At 35.4% G+C, this 20803-nt stretch overlaps 2 protein-coding genes across 3 annotated transcripts; both read left to right on the plus strand.

Annotated features, from left to right (window-relative positions):
* The first annotated feature begins 1248 nt into the window (after window positions 1-1248).
* Window positions 1249-11022, plus strand: LOC110779486 (uncharacterized). Of its 2 annotated transcripts, none has more exons than XM_021984000.2 (15): window positions 1249-1482; window positions 2919-2998; window positions 3189-3306; window positions 3425-3603; window positions 5565-5647; window positions 5729-5913; window positions 6674-6735; window positions 6881-6989; window positions 7066-7185; window positions 7325-7444; window positions 7537-7657; window positions 7748-7904; window positions 9652-9724; window positions 10012-10139; window positions 10522-11022. In XM_021984000.2, exons 1-15 carry the CDS (start codon window positions 1404-1406, stop codon window positions 10642-10644), a joined length of 1737 nt encoding a protein of 578 aa, XP_021839692.1. In that variant the 5' UTR covers window positions 1249-1403; the 3' UTR covers window positions 10645-11022. The 2 variants fall into 2 exon arrangements, with proteins under 2 accessions (XP_021839692.1, XP_056692716.1); XM_056836738.1 differs by having other exon boundaries at window positions 1449-1482; window positions 3226-3306.
* A 1745-nt stretch (window positions 11023-12767) lies between these two features.
* On the plus strand, window positions 12768-17633 carry LOC130466897 (uncharacterized). The gene is made up of 6 exons (XM_056835464.1): window positions 12768-12942; window positions 13025-13059; window positions 13148-13195; window positions 13495-13575; window positions 17027-17143; window positions 17444-17633. Exons 2-6 carry the CDS (start codon window positions 13025-13027, stop codon window positions 17604-17606), a joined length of 444 nt encoding a protein of 147 aa, XP_056691442.1. The 5' UTR covers window positions 12768-12942; the 3' UTR covers window positions 17607-17633.
* The last annotated feature ends 3170 nt before the right edge of the window (window positions 17634-20803 follow it).

The following is a 20803-nucleotide window of genomic DNA, read 5'->3' on the forward strand; positions in this document are numbered from 1 at the left end:
TAAAGTTTTTTGTTTTCTCGGAAACCATTTAATTAGAATGAAAATATAATAATGACATCACATCACGATTGTTTTCGCCGGAATCCGACTCGTGGTTGTAATTTAAAGTGTGAAATTAAGTTTGAGGTTGTAATTAAGAAAAAATAAAAGTTTGAGATTGTAACACGCAAAGCATAAAGTTTTTAGGGTTGTATTTGGCAAATTTTTTTTTTTATTTCCTGAAAATAATATTTATTTGTTAAAAAATAATTAAAATAATAACATTTCTAAAAGTCGAGCGATTTCCTTCAATATTGCATAAAGATCAAATAATTCCCAAAATACGTTACTTTTTAAGTTAATTCCCCCATACCGTCCACGTCATCAAGGAAGAAAGAAAAGTATTTTTTTTTCCGGTTGAGCGTTGAACTGCCATCTCAGATGGCGGTTATGTTTTAAAGAAAACCGTCATCTGAGATGGCGGTTTATTGGTATAAACCGCCATCTGAGATGGCGGTTTAACAAAGCATGATAAAAAAAAACAGCCGTCATCACCTACACGGAGGAGCGACGGCGGAAGAACGACGGAAGACAGGGAAGAAGCACAGACACATAAGAGCAGTGAATATATTAATTCAAAAAAAATTAAAAGTAAGGGTTTACCTGAGGAAGAAGAACCGACATGGAGGAACGACGGCGGAAGCTCGATGCAAAGGAAGGGCGGAAGACGGGGAGCCGACGGTGGTTGTGGGCCGCGGAGAGGGAGGAGGCAGGAACGAAGGAGATCGAGGAAGAAACAGAACTTACCTGAGGAAGAAACACCGACACGGAGGAGCAACGGCAGAATAACGGTGGAAGATCGACGCAGAAGAACGACGGAAGACGAAGAGCCAGCCGGTGGTTGCGGCGACGCCGATGGTTGTGGGCCGAGGAGAGGGAGGAGGCAAGAGCGAAGAGAGGAAGACAAAGAGCGAGGGTTTTCTTTTTTTTTTGTTTGATTTTGATATGTTAACAAACCGCTAAATGAGATAGCGGTTAACCCTATAAACCGCTATTTCATTTAGCGATTTTGGGCTGATTATTAAAAAAAAAAAAATAGACCGATTTACCATGCTGACGTGGACGGTATGGTGGGAATTAACTTAAAAAGTAACGTATTTTGGGAATTATTTAATCTTTATGCAATATTGAAGGAAATCGCTCCTAAAAGTCATTATCCATCCCCATCAATAAATAAGTAGATAGAGTAATTAAAATAAAAGATAATTAAAGAAAAAGACAAAAATAGGAATGTATGGCATTTTGGAAAGCCAAAACCAAGAAAAACAACAGAAACAACCCCGTTAATTGGACAACGCCACCCTCCTCAACGCTTCTTCCTTCCTTCCCGTTCTTCCTCCGCCCCTCCCGCCGTCGCCTCTAGAATGGATTCCGCCGTAGAAGACGCCCCTCTCCGCTCCGTCTACCTCGGGGTCGACGTTGGCACTGGCAGCGCTCGCGCAGGTCCTTTCCCTCCTCCTTTTCCCTCTCCTCTCTACGACGTCGTTTCCTTTCATATGCAATTACTTCGTTCGTTGTTTTCGTATTGATTTTGAGTAATTTTATTTCTTTTTTGTGTTATAATTTTCTAATTGACTTTTTGTAATTCAATGTGATCACTGTTTTATTGCAAATTGTAAAATGCCTTTTATTGAAATTTTTTGCAGTTTTTTTTGTTTATTGTATTGCATTTGCTGCTTATTGTCATTACCATTGCGTTTAAATGAACTAGAGGATATAATCAAGTGTAGAGTTGGTGTAAACTATTGGGTGTAATAAAGTTTAGAGTTGGTTTGTTGAAATGCAAGATTATAGGAAAGGAGAATGTCAAATTGTCAATAAAGTGTACACAGTAATATGCTCGAGTATCGATTAGTGATTGCTCGGCCCGTGCTTTAGGCGATTGATTGTGTTTTTTGGTGCCTGTTCTGCTAGTGTTGTGAGTTAGTTTAGGCGGATAACTTAATGAAGAGACATTGCTTTTTTAAAGCCTTAATAGGCTAATTGCAAGCTATACTCTCCTTTGACTAACTTTTTATGTTAGTTTAGTGAGTCGAGGCCAATATAGTATGCGGAATCGTGCAAGTATTGACAAATCTCCACCCAAAATGTCTAAAAATGCCGCTTATAAGCCTACTGGTCAAGGAAAATTATGACACCCCCTATATGAGTGTAAGTAAGTGAAGTTTTATAACACTCTCGAGAAGTGCAAATAATTCAAAGCTGTTTGGTTAGTTATTCATTCCTAGTTAATTAAGCGTTTTTTTCTAGGTGTTTCTGAGGAATGTAGCTCACATAAGATTTCGTTTTGCTTGTTAATGTTTAAGAACTTATGCTTAGCTTCTGGACGTGAAAGTTGAAGAATCATAACGTGTTTGTTTGTTGTATTCGTTAGAAAATTGATGCCAGTTCGTTGTAATTTATTTGGAGAACACTTTACTCTCTCATTCCATGCATTCATATGCCTCGTTAGTCGTTCTCTGTAACAAAGTTTGCTTGTTTTATGGATATATAGAGGGAAAGCTTGCAACACAACACTCTGATATCTAATGGCTTATCTAGATATCCTTGCTGGAAAGTTCAAGTGGAAATTGTTTTTAATTACTTACTTTTTCCATTGATCTAGAAAATGGCATGAGTTAAACGATATTAGCTTGAAAATAAAAGCTGCATGTATGTATCATTAAATTGATGTTATTGATGAGACAGATAGAAAGATCATAAACAGGGATAAGAAAATTCACAATGCTATCCATAATGCGATTAACAGTTTTACATTATTTGTTATACCTATTAGATGCTATAAGGAAGTATAGTAAAGTTTCATTTTTAGTCATCATGTCATTATGTAGTCTGGCTCCATATGCTAGGCTGTTTCTGACAGATTTGCGCGGATACAGGTTTGTTTGATATAGAAGGAAAGCTTCTAGGTTTTGGAAGTTGTCCTGTACAAATCTGGAAGGAAGCTGATTGTATTGAGGTGAGATAGTCATTCAGGAATTTTTAATAAACCAACACCACCATTTTTTCTTCTTTTTTTCATGCATGGCAGGCTGTAACCTGCTGCGTTACAAAGACGTTGGATAAGATACAGAGTACTTTTTTATTATTTTAGGTTTTCTTCCTTCCATTTATTATTTTTTGGGCTTTTTATTTCTGCTTTCAACCAGCAATCTTCAACCGATATCTGGCTTGCTGTCTGTTCAGCCGTGAAATCAGCGTGCTCTCTTGCAAATGTAGATGGAAAAGAAGTAGTGGGTATCGGTTTTGCAGCAACATGTTCCCTTGGTGCGTAAACGTTTTGTTCTTATATTTTGTCAGTTTTTCCTAGAAAATTAAGGACAGGCTCTACTTCTTTCTAGAGTTACTTTCTGATATTATGACTAACGTGGCTTCTTTTCTCCAGTGGCTGTAGATGCTGATGGGTCACCAGTCACAGTGTCCTGGAGTGGTGATTCTAGAAGAAATGTCATAGTTTGGATGGACCACAGAGCTGTAAAGCAAGCTGAACGGATCAATGCTTCCAACTCACCTGTATTGCAATACTGCGGGGGATCTCTTTCTCCTGAGATGGAGCCACCTAAGGTACCTGCTTTTCAATACATTCTTCTTCTGCTGCATAACCCTTTCTTGGGGAACAAATTTTTGGAATGCTTGTGATCCTTAAATCTTTCACTGTAGCTGGTTTTGAGAAGTAACATTTCGTTATCTATGGAAACAGGTAAAATTGTAAATAGCACCCACGTCGTAAACATGCATGGTTCATTCCCACGAGTCCCACCATTCCAATTCTTGTGCAAAAGGTTTCATTTTTCAAAATTAAAAAGAAGAGAGAACTAACTCTCTCTGCATTTATATGGATGAGTAAGAACAACACTATGTTAAGAGTCCTCAAGGTTCAGTTTTGTGTCCAACTGCTGTATGAGAATTGAAAGACAAAAGCAAACAAGCCAGAATTTTAGTTGTCTCATTAGCTATTTCCCTATTTAGAGAGAAACTTTAACCCTCTCCTTGAAGATTTAGTAAGTATTAGAGTAGGCCTCTGGTTCTTTTAGTTGTTAATGTTCTGCTACTTCTAGATCCAGTACAAGCTTCTTTTGCAGCCTTGTAGCAACTTCGTGGCAATAAAAGATGTGTTTCTTATAGCTATACTGCTGTACCATTACGTAGGATAGTAAGAGGTTACTCCCTTCGTCCCGGAATACTCGACCCGGTTTGACCGGCACAGAGTTTAAGGAACTTGAATTGACTTATTTAATTTAATAGGTAGTAGTTGATAGTGGGGTATTATTTTAATGTAGTTAGTGGTAGGTGGGTTAAGAGGTGGGGTTGGGGGAGAGTAGGGGTTGAATTTTTAATTATTTTTTGTATGGAGTTGGGGGTAGGTGGGTTAATAGGGGTGGAGTGAGAAATAATATAATATTGTTAGAATATTTTCATTTTTAGAAACAGGTCAAGTATTAAGGGACGGCCCGATAAGGAAAACATGTCAAGTATTCCGGGACGGAGGGAGTATAAAATAAGCTGACATCTTCAATTCCCCCCTCCCCAGTTTTTAACTGGGGTAAACCACTTGTACAACTGTACAAGTTTAGGATATTTTTTTTCACAACCCACAGAAGTCTGTTGGAATCCCAAGTATATGCTACACAATTAAGGAACAGACAGATTAGTAGGACGATATTCCTTTTTTCTAATACCTAACTGTAGAGTATTTCTGCAGTATTACTGAAAACCTTAGGTAAGTTTGTACTGCTTATTACTACCCCAAAAAATATATATCTGGATTCTGCTTCTTCGTGTCGGTCGTTCATCATATATTTGGATGTATATGTCATCTTTTATCTCTCAGAGTCAATAGAAGTGGGCCAAAGTGTTTGAAATGTTAAAGCAAACTGAAAAATTAAATGCTGGCGAAGGTTGATGAACTTTCAGGCACATACAGTAATTCCTCTGACAGACCCTTGCTCCTTAAGAATCTTTTATCGAGGGAGTGGATCAAGGCAGACGTGTATAGCTGAAGAATAAACTCAATCAACTAGCTTCTACAGCTAATTGAGGGCGCTGGCCTCTGGCTGAGCAATGATCAAGCTGCTGAGGAGATCAAGCTTTAGTTGTAAAGCCATAGCCCTAACAAAAAACCAGAAATCATGTGGTGAAGAAATTTGAGATGCTTGGGAGACCGGAGAGATAGAATAGACAATGTATTCCTAGCATATTAATTTTGTTGAGATCATAATTAGCAATTAGGTTTGCAAGAGGTGGAACTAACGGGAGTTCTGGAGATCAAGTTAAAATTGCATTGAGATAAATAATGTATATCCTTATTCTCTTGTCAAGGTCAGCGCTGAAGAGCATGCCTTGATGGATGTAGCCACTACAAAACATCTGAATTGTTATTGTTATTATCTTCCTAGCCCAATGCAAGCTTTAAAGGCAGATTTTAGCAAAAATAATCAGCTTCTGGAACTGTTTCCTCCTCAGATGCATTTACAGCGGAGTTGTGAATTGTGTGGAACATAATCTATAAGAGTATTTTTCTGCAGCTTTTGTGGGTTAAGGAAAACCTCAAGGAGTCTTGGTCGATGGCTTTTCGGTGGATGGATTTAAGTGACTGGCTGTCCTATAGGTACTTGGTTGCCTTGTTCAGTTGTTCTTGTATTGATTTGTTTTAACTTTTGGTTTGCTCTTAATTTGAATATTTTTCTAGGGCAACTGGTGACGATACGAGGAGCCTATGCACCACTGTTTGCAAGTGGACATATCTGGGTCACGCACACCTAGAGCAATTGGATGAGAAAAATTCTCGTGATATGGAAGCTTGTGGTTGGGATGATGGCTTTTGGGAGGAGATTGGCTTAGGTGATTTGATCGACGGACATCATGCCAAGATTGGTATACTTCATGCTTTTGTTTTTTGTATGCTTAACGCTGATACTTGAGTCTGGTTTATGAATTTTCAACACCGTTTTAGACGAACTTATCAACTGAATATTCTTTACACCTAGATGCCTTATGATGATTTAAATATATGTGAATTAATAAATTTACATTGTCGTTTGATAGATAATTGAAGCAATATGTGTAGCCTATTATTAATCTCCAACGGTTTTTGAGACTGTGTCCAGATTTTTTAGTTTAAAAAATTATCTTCAAAAAATCAGGTGCTATCTAAAAGGCACTGCCTTCTTCCGTGGTGCAATTAATATATTCTCTGTGCCAGAATCTATTTGGCATTCTTGTTTTTGCCTTTTTTTCCCTCTTTAAAGATTGTGGTGTACTTAGTATTCAGGATACTTGCACCTTGCAAACATATTCTAAATGGTCAAAGAAAGGCTAGCTTCCTGTCTGAATATTCCTGTTTGTTCTGTATTGTCAACTGTCAATAACAAAGTTTAGGTGATAGTTTACCGAGTCAATCAAAAACTTCAATTCTCTAGACATTTGCATCATGTTCTTCTTCAGTCATTCACCTATGTTCTAGGCATGTTTGTCATCTCTAAACTTCTATTGATGCATTTGATAACGTAGGTATATGCTTATATGCTGATATGGTTTAACTTTTTTTTATTTATACACACTACTTTTAAGATTTTTGTTCCTTTTTCCTGTTTATAATTCTTTGGTGCCTTTTTCTCTCTAAATTTGCCAACAGGCCGAAGTGTAGCTTTCCCTGGGCATTCTTTGGGCTCTGGTCTAACACCAGCTGCTGCAAAGGCAAGAAATTTTGTACTGAAGAGTTCAAATTGATATTAAGTGGTGCTTCCTTGAGATCCATTCAACATAGTACATAGCTATATCATTTTGGTGGGCTAGGTCTACGTGCATAATGTAGATAAATGTTGTTGCTTCATCATTTCAGGAACTGGGTTTGGAAGCAGGCACTCCAGTAGGAACATCTTTGATTGATGCCCATGCTGGTGGGGTTGGGGTCATGGAAAGCCTGACAGCATCTGAACTGAATTGTGAAGGTATAACTTGCTCTTCTGACAATCATGTTAGCTCATCGACTTCACTTCGTCTGACAGGGGAGTTTCATTTGTTCAGTTGATGAGAAGGAAGGAATCTGCCATCGTATGGTCTTGGTTTGTGGAACATCTACTTGCCATATGGCTGTATCTCGCAGCAAGTTGTTTATTCCAGGGGTCTGGGGGCCATTTTGGTCTGGTACACTTTTCACCATGTTTTCTCAGTTTTTTCCCCTGCTGGCTGCTGTTGTACACTTGTACCCTTCCATTAGTAGGTTTCTTTTATCCTATCCAAAAATTTAAGAGGTGATTCTGCATTTTCTTTTTCACATGTTCAGCAATGGTACCCCAATTCTGGCTTACAGAGGGCGGCCAAAGTGTCACTGGGGCACTCTTGGATCACATAATTGAAAACCATGTAGCTTCTCCTCACCTAGCCAATTGTGCTGCATCTCAGGGTAATGTTTATTATTCTTTTTTGGTTTAATCATCATCATCAGCCTTTTCAAATACATCTTCAATGATTGGCTTGTTTCCTTTAACCTTTCAGGAACTACAGTGTTTGCACTTCTAAACAAGATGTTAGAATCGATGAGTCAGGAGCTAAATGCCCCGTTTCTTTCTGCTCTGTCGAAGGATATTCATGTCCTTCCCGACTTTCATGGGAATAGGTACACCGGACCGCGATTTTCGTGTTGTTGATTTCCAATTTCTGTAGTGCACTTCAGAATATAAACCATTAAATTTGGCAATTGGCTCAGGTCTCCTGTCGCAGATCCTAATGCAAAAGGGGTGGTCAGTGGTCTTACACTTGACACAAGTGAAAAGCAACTTGCTCTTTTTTATCTTGCCACTGTACAAGGTATTGCATATGGTACACGCCACATCATTGAGCAATGCAATGCCAATGGCCACAAAGTAAGTATGCATAATTCGTCATTGTTAAACATTGCAAAATGCAAAATAAGGGGACTTTTCATTACTTTGTCAGACTGCTATCATGAAGCTAAAAACTCACGTTCTTCTTTGAACTTCACATTACTACTCTATAACCCTTTTCTACTCAGGTCAATCTTTTAAGTTGCATTTTTGATAGATCTATAGCTGAATATCTACACCCAGAAGAGCAAAAGCAGTTTGCTACCCGTATTCCACAGTGGTATATTGGGAAGATTTCCTGTAAACAAGTCATGCTGTCAAAACTCTTTCTATACACGAAGTAGTTGTTAAATAAAAGTTGAACACTTAGATAGTTAGATGACGTATAACTTAAATAAATAAATAAAGACTTAGACTTAAACTAATTGATAGATCTATAACACATTTTTTTTATTGTTGGGATGGGCATATTTTTATAAAAGTATACTGTATTTCTTTAGTTGGGTATGTATTTGTTTGACCACCGTAAAGTCGCAACTCTTGGTCTTTGGACATTGGACTTTGGAGTATCAATGCACATAAAATTCCTTTTTTGCCAATTTTCGTCATTCCCAGTTTCCCACAATCGAAGCCTTAGACAACTTTGCAGATATTCATGGAATAATGTGCACATGACTATACCTAGATAAGTTGTTGATTATATAAAGTAGTGAATACGGGAAATTATCAGTGAGGATATATTATTTGAAAGGAGGAATCTTCTTAAGATATGCCAACTGACATAACATGCCATGTTACTTGAGGAGTTTACTAGTCGAGGGCTTGTTGCTTGAGTTCTCAGACTCAGAAAACCTTAGTATAAGGATTAAATAGGTTCCATAGGGACTTCTGTTGGAACCACTTTCTAGTGTGCATACTGCTGTTGACTGTAAATATACCAGATAAATATTGTAAATGTTTTGGTCTTTTCTAAAGGATTTGAAATGAGGTAAATCTTGATTCTTGAACTTTGTGAGATAAAAATAGGTGACAAATAGTAAGTGACTAGTGGATTGAAGTGGTGCATATTTTTTTTTAAAAAATATGTCTAAATTTATGCAAGTAGATTGTACTATTGTAGTGGTGAACTGATTAGTTGGCTATGGTATGACTAGTGACTGTGGACTCTATCAAAAAAATTGAATTTATAGATCTTTAATACTTCTATGTCACCTTCTTTGCTTTCTAATGCTTCTTTAGCAATTGGAATTAACTTCATGGTGTTATATATCTTCACTCGGTTTCACAAAATGATTATATTACTACCTACTACCTATATACGGATATACCTTCCCTAATTTGAGAAGATATTGTATTCAATTTATTGATAGCTTCAACAGAGCTACCCTGTAAGCACGTTTTGTTAGGCGTGCAGCGCATGCTGACAACTTGGGATATAAATGTTACTTTCTTCATGTGTAAGGATCATATAAACATTGTGCCATTGGTATCCTCCTTCTTCCGATCCCAGTATCCTATGAACTATGCACATTACGTTGTTGTTGTGCATTCTCAACCATGCCCTTTTGGGATATTTTGAATCCAGTACCTATTTGTTAGCCCATCATTAATCCAATAGTAAATAACAAATTTGTTGAAGCTTTCTTGTGTAAATTGAAGCACGGTTATTATTTTTCAAAGAAACCATTTGGAAGACTCTGACTTGTGAAGAAAAGCTTTCTTTGGTTTGTTATGATCGTTCCCAGGACGCGCTACGCTCCTAATTCTGACTTTTTCATTGTTACAGATAGACACCCTTCTTGCATGTGGTGGACTAGCAAAGAATCCTTTGTACATACAAGAGCATGCAGATATTACAGGTTTGTTCCTGAGTATCTTTCTTTATCACCCCCCAACCCCCCAATACTTTTTTGCTATAAACTGTTCTGTGCAATTCTGGAATTCCCTACACACCTTTCAAAAGAGGAAGTTAGAAATGAATAGTAATATCTCTAACTTCATCATTTTTATGTGTATTTTCTTTTGCTTAATGTTTTGCCTTGATAATATTAAAGAATGAAGTGTTATTGATAATCTCTACTACTATAAATCAACTCATTGATACACTGGGACCTGGCACTCCATTAATAGTCTGTTTTTTGCACAGGATACCCAGTCATTCTCCCACGGGAAAATGAGTCTGTTCTATTGGGTGCTGCTATTCTTGGTGCTGTTGCAGCGAAGGAATATCCCAGCCTCCATGAGGCAATGAAAGCACTGAATGCAGCGGGCCAGGTAGGAAGTTTTGTATCTTGCTTTGGAAATTTCCAGAGAGATAAGGAGATGATGAAGCTGTTTAAGTTTATAAGTTTATTAAAGTATGTTTCTATCTTGTTAGTTAAGAACATGATTCGTGAACCAAATAATAGTGCCGCAAAATCGTAGAGTGAAGTTGGGATGGTTGGGACTTGGGAGAGGTGTGTGTATATGTGACTGTGTGAGTATGAGGAACTGCTAAAACCATGGCTGCCCAGTGACCACCATTTAAAGGATAAGAATGTAATGTAGTTATATCCATGTACGAAAAGTGATTCATTCTATGTTTGAACATAACATTCCGTACCGTGTATAATTTCTATTCTGCCGATGCTAACCCATGAGTGTACTTCTGTTATAGGTCATTCATCCATCTAAAGATCTCAATGTCAAGAAGTACCACGATGGCAAGTATAAGATTTTCCGCGACCTTTATGAAAAACAAGTCTCATATAGGTCCATCATGGCTGAAGCTTTGGCTTAGGTGACATGGTAGCATCCTTCTGCTATAAGATGAGGTTTCCATAGAGTTTATATGTTTTGTCACTTCATTTCTCTCGTACAAACTTCATGTTTGAGAGGAATCGCTACTTGTTGTAAATTTCATCTTTTTTCTTTCCCCTTTATACCTCTCCCCTTGCTTGTCTATTGGTTGCTTCATTTCTAGAACAACATTTCTTGTACAGTTGTTTGTTTTGTAATTCGTTGTTTATGTCTTGTTGACTTATTGGTTACGGTTTTAACAACGAAACCGGTTTTTGTAAAAGGCGCATTGAGGAGGAGTGCCTGATTTTTGCGTAGCTAGATTTACGAACTCTTGCTTTACGATTTCAAGTATCAAGGAATTGCTGATTAGCTGCTACTTGTCGTCTTATTCTGGATGGCGCTTGGATTGCTAACTTCCATTTATTTCGCATGAAGGTTACATTGTTTTTCCCACTTGAATGAGAATGACGTTATTATACCTCCTCTTTTTTCAAGAATTGTACCTCCTCGTTCCATAATAATTTGCCCCATGCTCCATTACGTGATTTATTATTAAGAGTTAGATGAGTGGAATTGTGAAGGGATAAAAATGGTAGGACTAAAATTACCAAATGTATTTCATCTGAGTAAAGTCATTCCGTGAACATTTTTAGTAATGGAGTAATTTTTTGGGGACATGACAAATGAGGCCAAAAAAACGGGACGCAACTTGTAACATGCATGCATCCAATATGTTTAAAAATATATACTCCCTTTGTCCCTTTGTATTCTTTAGGTTTGGTATCATACACACGATTTAACAAATAATTAATATGAACAAAGATTTATTACTCACTTTGGGGAGTGGGGTAGGGGCAAAGCCATACTTGATAGTAGAGGAGGGCTGGAATAATTCCCAATAATTAAAAAAAGACAATTTAATTACTCTCTCCCTCTGTCCCAGATTAGTTGTTACACTTTCCTTTTTCGTCCGTCCCAGATTGGTTGTTACACTTCTAAATTAGGAATGATCCACAATTATTATATCGTCTCTCTCTTCCCACTAACTTTTTTTTTGTCCCCACACTCTCTCTCATTCAATTAAAAACATACCACACTACTCCTATCACATCTACTTTTTCAGTAAAATAACAATTGATAATCAAACAACCACTTATCACCTAAAACTTTGTGCAAATGTTAGTGTAACAACTAAATGGAACGGAGGGACTAGTACTTATATATATATATATATATATATATATATATATATATATATATATATATATATATATATATATATATATATATATATATATATATATATATAGGCGCGCGTTGCGCGCGGTTTGCTCCGGAATAACTAAATTGATATGTAACTTTATTCTAATGCTCTATATATATTTGTACTAATGATACGTAGAGTGATAAGTTGTACCGACTTTGATTTAATGCTTACTTCACAATATCATAGCTTAGGAATAACTAATTTGATATCAACTTTGTTCTAATGCTCTACATTTATTGTACTAATGATATGTAGAAGGACAAGTTGTACCGGCTTTGATTTAATTCTTACATCACAATATATGCTATGTCGTTTGTCTGCTATGTTATTAATTTTTTTACCTCTCGAAGTCGATGACAGTTTCGTGGATATGCCGAACAACTTCTTGTTGATATGTTTAATCCTATTTCAGATGTCCGGTAATGGGAGAAATTTAATAATAATAAGAATAAAATTTTAATTTTAATGGGTATCATTGAATTAAAAAGTAAAATGAAATTTAGTGTTGAGTTACTGTTCATAAGACTCCCACTTTTTAAGGGTTAAAGATATATATATATAATATATATATATATATATATATATATATATATATATATATATATATATATATATATATATATATATATATATATATTTATATATATATATATATATATATATATATATATATATGTATATATATATATTTTTATATATATATATATGGAAGAGATCCTGTGAAAATAGGTCCCTATGTGAGTATACTACTTTATATGATAATGAATCTAATCCGTAGGATTAGATTCAATCTAATGGCTAGGATTAAATGTGAGCAAACCCATCCACCTTCCCCATTAAAAGCCACGTCTCTATCACTAAACCCCACCCACTTTCTCTCTCTAAAACCTTTCCTCTTCTTTCTCTCTCCCATTCGAGACTCTCTCTGTTCTCCCTCACGATTTTCTCTCTCCTCTCGCGAAAACCGCCATCGCAGCTCCAAAAACGGCCGATCAACGTCCTTCGCCGCCGGTGTATTGCAGATTTAAGGTAAATTCGAGTTCAATAGTTCTACATTTCTTCTCTCCTTCTACAATTTTTTCTAATTTTAACCTAATTTTTTCAATTGAAGATGACTGGAGTACGAAACCAATACGAACGACGAAGGTAAGCGAATTTGTAACCTAATTTCGAACTTCGTTCGTAGTATATATACATTAATTGAAGATAATTTTTGTTAAATTTCGATTTTCAGCAAACACAAACACGACAAACAAGCAACAAATCCAGTCGATACTGAAGAGTAAGAATTCGGTGCTTTAATTGTAGCGAATTTTATTTATTAATTCCGTAATTTTTGTAATTTTTTCGTAATTTTCGGAATTATTTTTGTAATTTTTAGTCTGCGAATTTTTGTATGTTTCTAGCGATGTTGAAATTTTTTATGAATTTTTATTAACATCATCCTATATTATTCTGAAATTTTTTAATGAATTTTCAGTATTTTTTAAAAGAAATTAATTTGTAATTTTTTGAATTATTTTGAGAATTTTAAGATATTTTCAACATTTTTTGATATTTTTGATTTGAAATTTTAAACAGAAGGAATAAGAATGAACGCGCCAAAGAAACGGAGCCAGTTGTCCCGCAATCACTTCTGAACGACATCATGAACAATTTAGAGTAATACTTTATACTCTCAATACTTTAGAACATGAAGGTTAAGAATGTAGAACATCATAGATCATTGTGTAGAACATCATAGAAATTGGATGCTTCTTGTTCTAGTTGAAGATATATCATGTTTGTTTGATGATAATATTGAGTAATACTGTTTTTCTATATAAGTTTTACTTCTTGATTTATATGTTTTCATCTACATAATGTTTCCAAATGCTTTCTAATTGCTCCTATCATCCAATGTTTAGGAATAATGGGGTGGTTTAATTGCCATAGTTTTCCTTTTGATATTGTTGTTTGTTGGAGTTAATTGCTCCAAACTTGACTTATTTATAACATTGTTAATCAGAAAAGCTTGGTGTTGATTCCCCGGTAGTTATAATGATGGATTTGAGGTTTTGTTATGGCGGTGATGATACTGCATTGTTGAAAGACTCAAAATAGAGCGGAGAGGCTGAGCCTAGGGGTATTATTAGGGTCTTAACAATATATTTGGCACTCCATTTGTTAGTTGCAATATTAGAGTCAATTTTCATTAGTTTTATAGAGCCGAATTTGTTGCGAGTGAGCCATTTATACGAAGGCATGTTACTAGTTGTGACTGGCTGTGTATGAAGGACTGAAGGTGCTTCTTTGTTCCTTTGTTCATCAAGGATTGATAGTAATAAGATTGAGATGTTATCCCCGATTGAATAATGTGTAGGATTACTAGGATATCAGTTTTCCAGATTTGAAGAAGAAGCTGCAAATTTGATAAATGAATATAAACTTGGCTATGGTCCTCTACCCACTTTCTTGTGGCCTATTTAGCTATCTCGATTCATGAAAAATAACCTTTGATTTTGAAGTTTTTGTGTTGCTGAGGAGTATTAAGTCATCATATTTTCTATTTTAGTATTGTTTTTGGGAGGTACATTCCTTGTGTTGCTGAATTTTGGCCTTGTTGCAAGGTGTGTGATTAGTATTTTATTTTAAGCTATTCGACGTCTATTTTCTCAACTCGGTCCCCGTCTTTGCCCAATTTTTTTGTCTTTTCCCTTCAAAATGGTTGTTCTATCTCCTATTTTCTTGTCTCTCTTTCAGCTTATTCCTTTTTAATATTCCCTCCATTTCCCTATTCTAACCTTGGTCTCGCATATATTCATAAATTCATCTCTTCTCTCAAAAGGAGTCAAAACCTACTACCTCTCCTCAGTCTTTGTCAAGCTGGTATCAGGCAGTCAGGGACTACTACACTAACCATGATGTTGCTAGTGTCTTACAAAAAATGAATAGGTATATGAGGATGCTATATTTTAGAGAATTTCTGTCAAGGGAAAGGAATTTTCTTGCTAAGCATGGGATAACTGTAGCGGATACAAAATGATAAGTTTGAGGAATGTAAAGTAGTTTTATGTTGAAGTGAATTGGCTGAGAATTTATAAAGAACTTACCATCTCCTCTTTTCCTTTAATATTTTTCTCGTTTTCTTCTCGCCTCTCACCCCTCCCTTCTACAGTTCTACTATGTTCGTAGGTCAATAATAGAGTCCAAGTTCTGTTTTCACTATAGCTGCTGCCTGCTTGTAAAAAAATCCATACATCACCTTGACTACTGCTACATACAATTCATTACTGCCATGTTTACTTTATAGGCAAAACCAAGGTCATTTCAGCTTTTAGTGGTTGGGAAAGAAAAAAATGTTTGCTCTATTTGCTGTTGCTGGACTGAAGTGAAACCTCTAAATATGCAGATAAATCAGGCTCATAAACCTCTAAATATGCCGCCATTAATATTAAGTAGGCTCATAAATCAGTTGCTGATTCTCAAGTTCATTCATTCATGACCATCATATTGACCAACAACAATCACCTAATTTATTGATATTGATCTTTCTTCAAAAGGATAGGAGATATAGCTGGAGGAGAAAGGGGCTGGGGGTAGGGGGTAGGGACAACAGAACACTGGGATCATTGAGAAAGCTCTCTTAATATGCAGCCAATTCGTTCTAATGAGTATTTTAAACGATAGTTAGAACAATGATTATTTTATAATCAATGAGTATGTTAGTTTTAATGAGTCTTTATTTATCTATTAAAATATTTCAATGAGACAAGTTTTACGATATTTGGGAATCAGTTAAGACTGATTGACTATCTGATCATCTGATGGCATTCTTGGCCAAATTCAACTAACGTGGGATCGTGCTTAAGAGCATGAGTTCAATAGCTAAGACAGTTGGTTAACAAGAGACTCCATCATTGCTAACAGGCCCTGTAAAAAGCTCGATATCTCACCTACCAATGCCCCGGTTCTTCTTGGACTAATACATCTTATCCTAATTAACTAGATCTTCCCCTAGATTGTAATGGAATTGGTGGGAAAGGAAAAGAAGATACAGTGTGGAATTTTTTGGAAAGTTGATTACATAAAGTCCTTGCATAACTAACCAACAAGGGATTCTATCCAGTTGTTACCTAGTAAACCAAGAAAAGGAACATTCATCCTGTCTCTTCCCTTCCCTTCTATTTATCCTTTCCAGCCTTTATTAAAATAAAACTACCTTTAAATGACTGTCAAAGTGAGCTTGTGTTTTGATTATAATTGAAAAGATACTGCATCAGATGTAGTTTGGTGATGACAAATGTGTTCTGCATAAAGCCAGTAAGATTGAATTATGTAGTTGTATGGTTTTAACTGTTAATGTGCGAGTGTATCTTCATGACACTTAAGCCCTGTGAGGGGGTAATAAAACATTAGTTGAATTGCATAATTTAAGATACACTGCTTCTTGTTTTTCATCCAATTTCCTAGTTATGAGCATTCTAGGTTAAGAATGTAGAACATCATAGATCATTGTGTAGAACATCATAGATCAATTTGAAAGCTAGCTAGTGTAATCATAATTGCATATGTTCTAAATATGAACGCAAATGTTCTGAATTTGAAAGCTAACTAGTGTAATCATAATAGTTAATACATCACTACAACAAACAATATTCTGAATTGTTCAACGTGTTCGAATTATCTTGATTGGATTAGATTGGATGTAGACATGTGTATGAATCCTTGCTCTTTTGCTGCTTATGATCTCTTCTCCATGGTTTTTTACAAAGTTGTGGTGTTCTGTTGACTCGACTATTCAATGGTAAACATTTATTTCTTTGTTGATGATGTATGTTAATTGGTAACCTTGATAATAGACAAGGTTAAATGCATGTCCAATTGTCTGAAACAATGTTGATTGACAACTATTTGGAAAGAGAGCATATCAGTTTAATGGGGTTAGCAAATAGGATTTACCGCTTTGCTATAGTACCATGGGAGATTGATTTGTGCAGAAGATTGATTTGTGCAGAAGATTCCCAAATCAATTTACAGAACATATAGGGTCACTTATTAGAACATATAAATTCAATTGTTAAAATATTTATACCTATTTAATAAAGAACTAATTTTGTTTCATATGTTGCAGGGATCCCGAACATCACACCAATCAAGAAACTGAAGTTAGAACCAATGAAAAAAGCAATGATAATGGAAACCAAGAACAAGAGTCTGATCTCACTCAAGGACGGAAAGAGACTGTCAGGTTTAAGACAAAACATAATCTCTCAAATAGAAAACTGGTAGATTAATTAGACTTGAAATCAATAACATGTATGTTGAATGTATCTAATTTTTGTCCAAAGATTGGTATTCATGTGACATGACAACAAAATGACAATCCCGTACTAGGTTGAAAGACTTATTAGAACACCTAGCTTAATTGATTAGAACATATGGAACAATTTACAGAACATATAGGTTCACTTATTAGAACATATAAATTCAATTGTTAAAATATTTATACCTATTTAAAAAAGAACTAATTTTGTTTCATATGTTGCAGGGATCCCGAAGATCACACCAATCAAGAAACTGAAGTTAACACCAATGAAAAAAGCAATGATAATGGAAACCAAGAACAAGAGTCTGATCTCACTAAAGGACGGAAAGAGACTGTCAGGTTTAAGACAAAACATAATCTCTCAAATAGAAAACAAGTAGATTAATTAGACTTGAATCAATAACATGTATGTTGAATGTATCTGATTTTTGTCCAAAGATTGGTATTCATGTGTATCAATATGCAATAAGCTGGGACCTACTAAACTTTTCTATGTTTTTTATATATAATTTGTACCATACCCATTCCCAAAATGGTTTTTAAGATTCTAATAATAGTTATAATCTGTGTTCATGTTGCGATGTTCCTATATTGTTGTTTTGTTTTGTAGTTCTATGACTTAAGTAGTTTTCAAGGTTTAATCCAAAATAAATTCTTAACATCACCTCTCACTGTGCTAGAACATATAGCTTAACTGCTTAGAACATTTAGCTTAACTGATTAGAACATATAAGAATAACGTACAGAACATATAGATTCACTTGTTAGAACATATAAATTCAATTGTTAGAACATATAAACATATTTATAACATTAAGTTAATTTGTTTCATGTGTTGCAGGGAAACCGAAACTCAAACCAATGCAGAAACTGAACCTATCATCAATGAAGAAACCAATGCCAATGTAAACAAAGAACAAGAGGAAGTGAATCAGAAGAATGACAAAAGAAGGAAACATATTGCAAAAAGGAAACAAGGGAATGAAATTGTTGTTAGAGATGTCAAGAAGCACAAGTCTGCAGTTGTTGTGCACTCGGGATCAAAAGACTGTGTAGAAGTGGATAACAAATCAAAACCGGTGGAGAAGAAAAAGGCTAGACTTTTGGTCCAAAGAATACCACCAAATTGGTTCATGGCACTTATTCCTAAAATTCCGAGACAACATAGAGCTCCCATTAGGAAAATAAGCTTTGGTGCCTTCCTTGATTTAGATATTGGTGCCCATAAGTCTGCGTTTTCTGCTGAACTTGTAACAAGCTTAGACGCCAACAGAGTTAATTTGGTGATGGATAATAAAGAAGAAATAGATATTCAGTTGAAAGACATACACCTTGTGTACGGGCTTCCAATAGGAGGAAGGAAAATAGTGGAACCGAAGAAGGAAGAAGATGAAGAATGGGTTTCATTTCTGAGAACATGGAGGGGATTCTTTAACATGGAAAGTGGAAGTCCATACCTGTCAAAAGTATTAGATAGGTTGAATGAGTTATGTGAAAAAGACTTGTGTGATGAATTTTTATGGCATTTCGTGGTGTGTGTAGTGAATACCTGTATATGCTCAACATCAAGACCGGAAGTGGCATACAAGTTTCTGTATAGCTGCATGGACTTACAGAAAATTCATGAATTAGACTGGTGCCATTACACTTTTGTAAATATGAAGATAGCTGCTGAAAAATGGAAAGGAGGAAATGCTTATTTCACTGGACCATTGCCTTTGTTACTGGTATGTACACTGCCCATAACATATAGTTTAAAAGTATAGAACAATTATGTTAACTGGTTAGAACACATACTTAAATGTTTAGAACATATTCTTTTTCTGCTTAGAATATATATCTTAAGTTGCAGAACATATTCCTCAATAGGTTAGAACATGTTAAATAATTTGTTAGAACATATTGATTAAGTTGTTAGAACATATTGATAAAGTTGTTAGAACATATAATTTTAATTGGTAGAATATCAATCTACAATGAAACATTTACTTAATTGAAATAGCCTATGAATTTTCTAGTTTAATCTTAAAGTCTTAAACTTGCTTGATTATTACAGATTATGATTAAAAGTTGCCCTTCTTTGTTTTGAAAGTCGATCTGCTTTTAGCAAAGAGTTTTGTCATTGCGTATGTCTTAATTACTTGAAGCAAAATATTTATAAATATTCAAACTCTATACAGATTACATATTTTGATCGGTTGCAAAGGGAGAAGATTGTGCAACCAAGAGAGTTCCCTCTCCTTTCAGTCTGGAACAGTGAGAGGACAGAAGAAAGAATGAAGATTGAAAACAAGAGGGGCCTTGGAAAGGGGGTTGTGCTCAAAAGAATAGCTTATGAAGGATTACCAGAAGAACAAGTTGAAGAACACATATACCAGAAAAATCCTCACTTGCAAGCAGGCTCATCAACTTCATCCTACAACATTATGGTAAGTAACTGGAAACATAGAATTTAAATACTTACCATGCAAGTTAGTACACATGGTTAGAATATTCAGAACATATTACTTAACTAGTTAGAACATATTGTTTGGTGATTCCAACATAATTGTTTTACCATAGAACAAGATAGTCTCTGGTTATGATTCTAGAATGCATTGCCGTCTATGAGATTTTGTATTTTCCATTTTTCTCACCCTTGATTGATGGTAATTGGTAATTTAGAACATATACAGTAACATGTTAGAACATATAGGAGTAATTAATAGAACATTTGGATTAAATACTTAGAACATATTACTTAACTAGTTAGAACATATACAATAACAGGTTAGAACATGTAGGTTTAATTATTAGAACAATTAGATGAAATACTTAGAACAAAGTGTATTGGTTGTTGGAACTTATATTAAATGAATTCAAAAAATAGTTTTAGCACAGTTCCGAACATTGAATACATTCCTTAGAACATATTATAGAATATTTAGAACAAATAGACTTAATTCTTAGAATATATATCTAATTGATGAATCTGTGTTACTTGAATGAAGGGCTTTCTGGACAAATTTGGGGATTTGGCTAAGGCACTGGCTTCAAATATCAACGAGATGTATGTTATGGTAGATAAAGCATCTGACCTTTTCAAAGAAGGCGATACAGCAGAGGAACTGAAAAGGCTGGTCGATAATATTTGGAGCAAGTACACAAATAAGCCAACTGAGCCAATTCTGCCCGAAGCACAAGAAAAAGTCAAGAGTCCTTCAGTTCTTAGCCAGGACAAACAAATGTTTGATGAACCTGGATTCATTGAGGAATTGGACGTGGTAATGGCTAAGGCATGGGAAGATTACCAAGAGAGAATAGGTATGAGTAAGAAATTTGTCAAGCCACGTCCAACAAAAAAGAAAAAGAAGGCAAGAGATGAATCTGATATATTAGGCTTCAAATTGTTGACCCAAAGCCAAACCGATGAAGAAGAAGAGCAACCCCTCCCATTTGCTACAACAACGACACACATCTTTGTTCCAGAATCAGAATCACCAGTGATCCTTAGTGATATTCCATCTTCATCTGCATTAAAGCCAACAGAAGTGATTTCTCTCGACAATGCTGAATCGTTTGAAAATATGGATTTGGATTTGG

Source organism: Spinacia oleracea, chromosome 2, assembly GCF_020520425.1.
Source record: "Spinacia oleracea cultivar Varoflay chromosome 2, BTI_SOV_V1, whole genome shotgun sequence".
In the NCBI taxonomy this organism is placed as follows: Eukaryota; Viridiplantae; Streptophyta; class Magnoliopsida; order Caryophyllales; family Amaranthaceae; genus Spinacia; species Spinacia oleracea.